The sequence below is a fragment of the Culex quinquefasciatus genome, chromosome 3 (assembly GCF_015732765.1).
Source record: "Culex quinquefasciatus strain JHB chromosome 3, VPISU_Cqui_1.0_pri_paternal, whole genome shotgun sequence".
In the NCBI taxonomy this organism is placed as follows: domain Eukaryota; kingdom Metazoa; phylum Arthropoda; class Insecta; order Diptera; family Culicidae; genus Culex; species Culex quinquefasciatus.
This window is the reverse complement of record NC_051863.1, coordinates 141,211,595-141,221,983: the sequence shown is the minus strand read 5'-3', so window position 1 is coordinate 141,221,983 and position 10,389 is coordinate 141,211,595. Positions and strand designations below refer to the sequence as shown.

The window sequence follows — 10,389 nt, the reverse complement described above, 5'->3', positions numbered from 1 at the left end:
AAATCGTTATCTCATGATATTTCAATTTGCCCAACATTCAAAAAATTGATTCTTATGTAAAATCGTCTGGGGAACACGATGGTGAAGTTTAATTCATAATTTAAGCGCATGTATATTGAGAAAATTGCGTGTAAAGTTTCCAATTGCGCAGACTGCCGTTCTACGCATAATTGTCCCATGTTCAAAAAAGTTCAACTGAGAAAAACGCGATTGAAATTTTTCAACCGATTTCTGTGTTTCTATTCATAATTGTCCCGGGGGTCCCAATTCGCCCCAATTGTCCCTAATCGCCCCAGTTAGCAGTTTATCACTCTTGGTTGTTGTCCTTTTACTAAACAACTGGTAAACATGACATAATGATTCGTAAAACTATGGATTCCGAGATAGAAAATACTTGGTGGGACAATTATGCGTAGAAATGCAACGATGGGACAAACAGACTTGGTGTTGTTTTTGAAGAGTTTCCAAACAAAGTACCAAATTGTATGTGTTTTTCTGAAAGTATACGTCGAACTAAATTCAAAAATGACAAAAAGTCAAAATCATCAAAAATGACATGGGACAGAACGGCAGCAAAATGCGTCAAATTTTGATTTCAATCGATAATCAGATGGCGCCATTCGATTTAGCGTCCAATTGCCTTTAAAAATAGCTGTCGAGTTTTGCTCTAGAATTTTTTGTTTCCGAGAAATGGCCATTTGAAAAAAGAGGTTATTTGATAAAATGACGAAAACTGCAAAATTTTGGGGCCGTGCCAAAAAAGAAGGGATGATCCAATTTGGTTCAAAATCGGGATTCTTACATGTTTTGATGGTATCAAAAGCTCCACCAAATTTGAGCTTGATCAGAAAAAGTTGATTTTGAATTTGTACTTTTTTGTGTACAGTTGAGGCGAAATGACCCTATGTATTTGAATTTTGTTTTGAATGTTTTTTTTCTTTTTCTTTCCAATCGAATAAAAAACAAATTTTATTAAAGTGTATGAATATTAAAATGTAACAAAACGGGTTAATTTTGCGGGCATTTTAGGGTATGATCTCTTAGGTGTACTAAGCCCGGATCCCAAGTATGGGCTTGATTAGTTGCGACAGGACCTGGCGCTTTGACTTTGAATTTTGAATGGGATTTAACCCGTAAAATCGGTGCGTTTTGGTTTTTGTCAGTTCTGAGCCCATTAACGATTATAGCATTTTTCAAAAACCTCATGAGCTCATAGACCGAGGTCCAGGGAACAACTTTGTCGAAGAGTGCAAAAAGATTCGTCCACTATTTAAAATGTTACAGAATTAATAACACCGCCGCAGAAAACTTCAACTTTTTCTTCACTCTCTGCTAGCAGCACTTGCTGCTCCTGCAGAAAATATTGAGGCAGGCATCGCGACGCTCATGCAACCAACAAGCCGATGGTGCTGCCAGAAGAGAGTGAAGAAAAAAGAGACCCTAGTGCTTTCTATATAAAATGCTGCAGCACATGTAGAATGAACAGATTAAGAGATAGAGATTTTGTGACTTCGGCAAAGTTGTTTAAAATGGCTAGTACTAAAATACTGCCAAAAAAGTATACCTCCATCTCATCTAGGAATTAAGATAGTTTTTGAAAATAATAGAAATGGCTAGACCACCCTAATATCGTTTTGACCAAATGATGCAAAATTTCATTCTTAACAAATCGATGCCACTGTGCTCTCTTATGCTAACTAGATAGAAAAACCAGCAAGCTTAGTACAAGAGAGCACAGAGGCATCGAAATGCTTCTTTGACACCGAAGCTCCTAAGCTAATGTTGCATTTTTTTTGAACGAGCCATATTTTTTGAATAAATGATCTTTGAAAACTATTGAAGAAATTCGAGAAAGTCGTAACTTTCCAAACATGTAAACTGCCCCTGATCACATAAATGTCCCATATGCATTTTCATCGTTTTTGAGTTATTGATGCAGTTTTGTTCAGAATCGCGAGATCTTTCAGAAAAGCCTATAACATCCAGTACTTTGTTCTAGAAATCAGGAGGAAATCCAGTTTTTTCGTGAAAACATAACACGTAACCTTATGTGTGGGACAAACTTCAAATGCATTTTTCTCAGCTTGCTGTTTTTGCATATGGGACATTAATGTGAACAAGGGCAGTAAACGTGTTTTGAGTTTTATTTTTTCTCAGGTTTTAGAAATTCTGTTTTCTTGTGTTCCATCGAATTATTTTGAAAAGTTTAGTAATTTTGCCTTATTTCTTTTTTTATTGATCCGAATTTTGGTCATTCAAAAAATTGCATTTTTGTTTTCAAAAACTTTTTTTTTGCGTCCGATTTACCAAGCAAGCAAACCATCTTCCGAGCTGTGCTTTCACGTGGCAAAATCTTTTGCACCGGGGCGTGTGGTGATCGATCGCAAGATTGACGACGTCACTGCTGGAGCAAAGTGTCACGTCAGGATGGCTCGAAGTAGCTGTCAAAAAAAGAAAACTGGTCGTGCGAGAGTTTTCAAGGCAAACCGTGTGATAATTTTTAACTTTTCTCCGTAAATCCGGTCAATTTGTACTGCAAAAACATTCCAAACCTTACGGCAGTCTTCGCGGCGGTAGTTTAGCGTATTTTGGTGCCGATTTCGGTCTTGGGAGGTGGTTGAAACTTTGATTTGAGTGAGAAGGTGGGTCGTGTTTTTTTCGTGGGAGCAAGATTTTTTTTTGTTTCGTCAAAGGAAAGGATTCAGCAGCAGACGACGATGGGAGCAGCTCCAGCAAAAACTGACATCGATGCAATCTTCAATCGACTGCGCTCGATACCCACAAACAAGGTAAAAACGCACCAAAATTGGCTGACCTTCGAATGCCGTTCTAATAGCTTCCGTGTTGTTCCGCAGTGTTGTTTCGATTGTGGGGCGAAAAATCCGACATGGTCCTCCGTGACGTACGGGGTGTTCATCTGCATCGACTGCTCGGCCGTCCACCGCAGCCTGGGTGTCCACCTGACGTTTGTCCGCTCGACGAATCTGGACACTAATTGGACCTGGATGCAGATTCGTCATATGCAGGTCGGCGGCAATGCCAAGGCGGTAAGCGCAAGAGTCGAGAGTATTATTCTTCAAGACGATGACGTGTATGTTTTTGTTGCTTCCCCGTTTAGGCCCAGTTCTTCCGTCAGCACAACTGCAACACGACCGATGCCCAGCAAAAGTACAACTCCCGGGCGGCCCAGCTGTACAAGGACAAGCTGTTCCATCTGTCCGAGCAGGCGCTTCAGCTGTACGGAACTACGGTGAGTGTTGGCTTCAGGGGCATTAATTGCATTAGCGGTGCAGTTTTATTTTTTTTGCGTGATGTTTTTTTTTGTTCTGTGAAAAATAACGCGTGGCGATGTGCGAGTTTTTTTTTCTTGCTGATTTTTGTGCTGTTGCGTTTTGGAGTGAGCTTCATCACAAAGGCACCATTGTGTGGCAAATTAGTCTCTGAAAATGATCAAGTTGTCAATAAAATTCTTTTGAAAAGGGGATATTATTATTTAAAAACGTTTCCTAATCCACCATTAGGTGTTTGGTGCCTTCCTCACATTTACAAGTTAAAAAAATAAGTTTATGAAAAAATATATACCTGATACAGACTTTTCCAGAAAACATACAGACTCTCATTTGAAGCAATGTGGCAACCGGGCGTTTCGCATCTAGCACAACTCTCGCACGTAAACAAAAAGACCAGGCCTTTTGAGGTTATGCAAAAAACACCCTTTTTTGTAGATACAAAAATCTTTTTCTTAGCATAACTTTTTAAATACTTTACTAATCAGAATAAATTTTAATAGGGTCTTATGGGACCCCAAAACGAATCGAATAGGGCTGACCCGGCCATAATCGGTTCAACCAGTTCTGAGAAAATCGCGTGGAAAAAAAATCATGTCTACACACATCCCCACAGACATTTGCTCAGAATTTGATTCTGAGTCGATATGTATACGTGAAGGTATATCTAGAAAGTATATTTGAGAAGTTTAATTTTCTAGTGATTTTATAGCCTTGCCTCAGTGAGGTGAGGAAGGCAAAAACGTTATTAATTCCATAACATTTAATTTAATTTTTTGCAATTGAAAAGTACTTTACTGTTCATAATTCAAAATTCGGCTATTATGCCAAATCAAGTATTCCGAGAAAAACGCGTTTTAGTGTTTGTGACAAAATCTCCGTCAAGGCAATTTCCCATAAGAGTGGCATATTAGCCGTTTGGTTTTTCGCATCGGCAGCCAAGTCTAAACACTATTTCAGTGAAATTCAAGTTCCAGAAGATGCGTTGGAACATACTCTACCACCTGGTGCTAATATCTCGTTTTTGCCCAAAGTGGATATTAGCCGTTTTTTCAATGTTGGGCCGTTTACAGTTTTTTTAAGGTGCACTTTATTTCAAAACAGGCACTTAAAGTTTAATTTCAACTGAAAAACGTTTTTCGTTTTTTTAAATAGTGTCTATGATTGTCCATTACAAAAAAACGTCTTGATCGAAAAGTTAAGGAAATTGCCTAAGATACACATTGAAGATTGGACTTTTGGTTGCTGAAATACAGCGAATAAAAAAAAATTATATAAGAAAATTTATGTTTTTTTAAGTCTCTTACAAATAGCCACCCATTTTTTTTTGCTTTTTTTAAATTTGCTATTAATAAATTAATTAACTAATAAACTAATTATTAAATAATTAGTAAACTATTATTTCTAATGTTCAAAATGTTTCAGTATTTGGCCCTTCATTTGACAGGGTTTCCAATTCTCGAAAAAAAAAATTCAAAAAATGAGAAAAATGAGAAAAAAATAGCGCCTGATTTTTAATTTCAAATAGGTGAAATCTTTCAAATACCTTAACAATAAAAACAAACAAATATTCAAAAAAACAAGCAATAGAAAAAATCAAAAATTCAAATATTTAAAAAATAACAACATGTAAAAAAAAAATCAATCAAAAAAATGACAAAATATTCTAAAAAATTAAAAATGTCTAAACATCAAAAAAATAACCGCATAGTTTTTTTTTTTAAAAAAAAGGTCCTATAAGCTTTTGTGTTTCATATCCAGAGTTTTTTTTGAAAAGGACCAATATTTTCATATGTTTATAGGACCTAATAAAAAAAAAAACTCTAGATATATTTATACTGCTCATGATCGCATAAATGTCCCATATGCATTTTCGTCACTTTTGAGTTATTGATGCAGTTTGGTTTAAAATCGTGTGCCCTTTCTAAAGAGCCAACAAAATCCAGTTCTTTGTTCTAGAAATCAGGAGGAAATCCAGTTTTTTTTCGTGAAAACTTGACACGTAGCCTTATGTGTGGGACAAACTTGTTTAGCGTTTTTCTCAGCTTACTGTTTCTGCATATCGGACATTTATACGAACATGGGCAGTATTTTTAGGGGTCAAAAACAAACCATCCACATTAACGACCCCCGGGTCTTTTGTGGTCTCTATTGCAAGTTTCTGCTCGAACCTAGGAGTCCGAAGGCTTGAATGGGGAGAGCACCCAAACCTCTTCCTACTCCAAGGAACCTTCCACCCCAGTGTTTGAGCTGACGACCTTTGGATTGCGAGTCCAACCGCCGCCAGCGATTCCACCGGAGTAGGCTTGGTTTGGTGTGTTGTTTGTACTTATGGCATGGAGACGACTCCTACACCTGGAATGACTTAACGGCCTAACAACAACCAAGGCCGGGACCGAAGTTTTACTTCCTCATCCGATGGAAGGTTGGAGCAGATGGGAATCGAACCCAGAATCATCCGCTTACAAAGCGGACAGCGTAACCATTCGGCCACGCACTGCACAGTTTAGGGGTCATACTTTACTTATACCCGACAATACAAAATAAGACAACGATTGATTTGTTTTGTCAAATCTTACAATGTTTTGAAAACTACAAAGAAAAATAGTTGAATTTTGGAAGGTTGAAAATTTGGTAGGTTGAATAGTGCATCTTTTTTGAGTAATATTACATAAAAAAATGTGTACAAATGTGAACTCGATGATAATTCACCAGTTCCAGATGCAATATTATCCTTTTTTTTTGATACAAAATCAGTCATCATTTTCTGATGAATATTACTATCTTTTTTGATAATTAAATTACAGTGGATTCTCTCCGAACAAAGGTGTGACAAAATTAAAAAATGTCAGGTATCCTAACAAATATGTCATATTAGAGTAATTTTGGGCAGATGGATTAAAAATATACATTGATTTTTTCATTGAATGAAATCTAAGTACATTAGGGTGGATCATAAATTATTATTCCTTAAATATATTTTTTTAATTGTTGATCAGGGTCAGTACAGTAGTAACGTTAGGGTGGTCCAGTTAAAAGGGTGTTCCAGAATTTGTGTATTTGAGGAAAAGTGTTATATGGCTACTATGAGATTATCATAACATTTTAACTGTACACATTTAACAAGAATCTTTGGTTTAGCTAGAAAAAGATCAGAAGACATTTCTAGAGTTTTTTTTAAGGGCCTATAAACATATGAAACACAATTAATTATAGAACTTTTAAAAGAAAAACTCTACATTTTTGTTAAGGCCAATGAACATTTCATTTCAAGTTTTTATCTCCTTCCCCTTTCGAATTTTCTCTACTACTAATTAAAGTAATTTGTGATACATTTTAATTTCAAAAAGTTGAAAATTTGGGGGTTTGAAGGTTGACTTGTTTTATGTGACTTTGCCAATGTTTTTAAAAATGTATTTTTTTAGGGGTCAACCTGGGCTGTGTTTTTTACTAACATTTTCTAAGAAGTATGCAGTAATTTGTGTAGTGTCCCAGACTATGCCTCTACGCATTTTCGTACAACTTAAATAATAATGGTGCCATTCTATTGCAGATAATGTAAAAAACTATCAAACAAATTTAAAAGGTGACTGTAGAAACATGAAAAATTTGATTAGATTAGATGTAATGATAGTAGGTACTAATATAGGCCAGAAACTACAAAAAAAAACAAATATAAACTAAACAAGATAAAAGCTAGTAAAAAAACCTAAAATAAAACAATAAATGCATAAAACAAGAGAAGTAAAGTTTTTCGTAGAACAAATATTGCTCAAAATGACCTCCTGAAGATTATTTCATTTCATTTTATTATGTTGCTTTAACAATTACATTGGTGCAGTTGTTATTCTGAGCTGAGATATGGACTACCTTTCAACAGCTGATTTGTTAAAAATGGGTAGTGAGTTTATTGGTACTAAGGAGAACGAATTGGACAGAGAAGGGAAAAAATTGCAAAAATAACCTTCGAAATAGCTAATAGATGTGGGATAGTTAGAGGAAAGGAGAGGAAGATTTTTTTTTCGAAAAAGGATAGTAAAGAGTTAAACGTTTATAACCACCTGTGACACCGCACGTTACACCGGGTGATGTCGCTTACAATTGTACTCGTAATTGTCACAAATCACGCCTCACACCGCTCTGCCATTTCTGTGTTTTCTCTCTCATTTTCCGATTGGTTACCTACTCGACACTCAAAATTTGATCCTGCGCCCCCCCCACTCAGCCCCACATCGATAGCGTGCACGAGCCGAGCTCCGCCGAGAGCAACAAACCGGAGGAGGTGGACTTTTTCGCCGACTGCGACAACTTCGAGACACCGGCGGTGACCACCGACAGCCACAACAACATTCTTAAGGATGATGTGAGTATGATTGTTTGTTGTTGGTTTTTTCTTCAATGTGATTGCGCTTGGCTTTGTCGCTGATTGGATTTGAATTGTTGGAAGATTTCTTAAAGTTAAAATGATTTGTTTCAGATTCCAAAGCTGGCCAGCTTGAGCAACACTGAAGCGACCGAGCATGCCCAAGGTCCGAGCGTTGATTTTCTCAACTCGACGATGCCGGTGGAGCCGCCCAAGTCGACGATTGGGGTGCGGAAGATTCAGCCGAAGAAGGCTGGACTTGGAGGGAAGAAGGGTGGTTTGGGGGCGACCCGCGTCAAGACCAACTTCGCCGAGATTGAGGAGAAGGCCAACCTGGCCGAGAAGCTCAAGATGTCGTCGGTGCCCGTTCCGGAGAAGCCCGTCAGCGAGGAGGACCAAGCGCAGGCCCTGGCCAGTGTGCGGCTTGCCTACCAGGATCTGTCCATCAAGCAGCACAAGGAAGAGGAAAAGCTAAAGGCCACCGATCCGAACAAGGCCAAACAGATGGAGCGCCTCGGTATGGGCTTCGGATCGCGCGCCGGTGTGTCACATTCCGCCATGACCGAAATGAAAACGCTGAACCAGGACTCGTCATCGTCGTCGTCGTCCGCGTACGACAAGAAGGGCTCGTCGGTGTTGCTTTCGAAGGCGTTCGAGCCGAGCAGCGACTTTTTCGACGAGTACGCCACTTCGATGTACGGCAGCAGCAGCAGCAACAGCAACAACAACAAGAACTCGACGTCCGGTTCTTCCATGAAAGACTACACCGATGCCACCCTGATGGGCTTCGAGACGATCGAACCGTTCGACACGAAGCACAACATCCAGAGCATGTTCTCGGCCGGTTCCAGCGCCAAGAACTCCAGCATCAGCGGTAAGTTCGATTTCCGACGCGTTCCCCTTAGCAAACAGCTTCACCACTTTAAACCTTCCTTCCAGATCAACCAACCTACAGCCGGAACGCCAACAAGAAGTCAACCAGCGGAGGAGGCGATTACGAAAACTCGGACGCGGCCCAGAAGAAGTTTGGCACCGCCAAGGGCATCTCGTCCGATCAGTACTTTGGCGACGAGAGCTCCTCGTTCGAGCGGTCCGCCAACCTGGCCAAGTTCCAGGGCTCGAACAGCATCTCGTCGGCGGACTACTTTGGCCATGGCAGCGGTAGCACCGGTGGTGGTGGTGGCGGCGGCGCCGGAAGAAGTAAGAATTTGACGTTCTTTTGATGTACGAATTAGTTTCTAAAACTGGCGGCCTTTGCAGATCGCGGACCGAATCTACAGTACAACGGGCCGGATTTGGACGACGTGAAAGAGAGCGTACGAAACGGGGTCACCAAGGTTGCTGGCCGCTTGAGCAATTTGGCCAACGATGTCATGTCTTCGATTCAGGATAAGTACGGTTATTAGTGGATTGTGAGCCTTTTTTATCGTCAGATGGAATATTTTTAATTTTAATTTTATACAAAAGAAAAGTTTAGTGCATCAGTTCAAATAAACGTTTAGCTATGGAAAATCTTCCGTTATCTTCCTGCGAAAATCTTGTTTCTCTACTGTTTAGTGTTTGTAACAACAGTTGTTATTCCTTTCTTTGTGTACAGCTTGTCCAAGTAACGTTACAGGAATGTGCTAGTTAAAGCGTATTAATTTATATCAATTCCACTCAAAAAAAAAAAAAAAAAAAAAAAGTCCAACAACCCAAATAATTAGAACACCATTTACACATCTGGCATTCAACCACTTCATACCGTACTCTAATACTTATGAAACCTGATGAAAAATCAACTACAATCATGCGAACCGTTTGTATTAAAAGCGATTATTAGGCAAATTTCCCTTGAAACTTTAAGAATCACCCCCCGAGACAGAAACAAAAAGAAAAAATACTTTAAATACTATTGAAAAACAAAAATGACTAAACTAGGGGCTCAGTGTGTACCAGGTAGAAACACTCGTTAAAAAACAAAAAACAAAACAACAACATTACCGTGTCGTAGTGAAATGGTGGGACACGAAAGGGCACGGAATGCGTGCTGGCGTGCCGTAGGTGAATCTATCTATAGAAGCAAACATATATTACACACACACCCACACTAAGAAAATCTTGTTCTACACTCGACAGATCGCGCGGTCTCTAAAACAAACAAAAATAAAAGTGTATCGTGTATTGATTGTGGCGAATGTAAAAGTCTATCTATTTGTATAAAAAAAAAAGAATTATAGACCACTTGGAACGATAAAGTATGAAATATATATATTCTTCTTAGTTATAAATTGGTTGTTTTACTTTTACCTATCCCTAATGAAAATTTTGAATCTTGAAAGTTGTTCAGTAAGATCACAATCCAGAAAGGCGAGATTGCGTTACGGTATTACGAATAGTCACTCTTCCTCACTCCTAATGTAAACATCCATTGACGTGAGCAGGATACACTTTTTATTTACAAATTCACTTTGGCAAATTTCATTGTTTTGCTTGATTTGTTTTGAAACTATTTGGACGTTCTGATGTAATATACTTTTCGCTATGAAACATTTGTGAAATTTTTCGTTTTTTAAAACAATATGTTCAATTAATGAAAATCAAGACTAACATTTCAAATGGGCGTAATATTGAATGCTTGGCCCTTTTGAAATGTTAGTCTTGATTTAATTTTTTTGAAAATATCGTTGTCGTAAAGATCGCATAATTTCACGAATGTTTCATATTTTAACATTGAAAATCGGACCATTAGCTGCTGAG

The 10,389-nt window shown here is 38.5% G+C and overlaps 1 protein-coding gene across 2 annotated transcripts; it reads left to right on the top strand.

The window, feature by feature from the left end:
- The first annotated feature begins 2,451 nt into the window (after positions 1 to 2,451).
- LOC6033541 (ADP-ribosylation factor GTPase-activating protein 2) lies at positions 2,452 to 9,917 on the top strand. 2 transcript variants are annotated; one of them, XM_038264085.1, is made up of 7 exons: positions 2,452 to 2,789; positions 2,856 to 3,047; positions 3,119 to 3,250; positions 7,513 to 7,650; positions 7,765 to 8,524; positions 8,590 to 8,850; positions 8,911 to 9,917. In XM_038264085.1, exons 1-7 carry the CDS (start codon positions 2,718 to 2,720, stop codon positions 9,054 to 9,056), a joined length of 1,701 nt encoding a protein of 566 aa, XP_038120013.1. In that variant the 5' UTR covers positions 2,452 to 2,717; the 3' UTR covers positions 9,057 to 9,917. The 2 variants fall into 2 exon arrangements, with proteins under 2 accessions (XP_038120013.1, XP_038120014.1); XM_038264086.1 differs by lacking the exon at positions 7,513 to 7,650 and having other exon boundaries at positions 2,453 to 2,789.
- Positions 9,918 to 10,389: the final 472 nt, after the last annotated feature.

Bases quoted from the DNA above. Each gene is read 5' to 3' on its own strand.
- LOC6033541 (XM_038264085.1), top strand. From the start codon at position 2,718: ATGGGAGCAGCTCCAGCAAAAACTGACATCGATGCAATCTTCAATCGA. The intron at 3,048-3,118 runs GTAAGCGCAAGA...TTCCCCGTTTAG, and splicing joins TCGGCGGCAATGCCAAGGCG to GCCCAGTTCTTCCGTCAGCA. The intron at 8,851-8,910 runs GTAAGAATTTGA...CGGCCTTTGCAG, and splicing joins TGGCGGCGGCGCCGGAAGAA to ATCGCGGACCGAATCTACAG.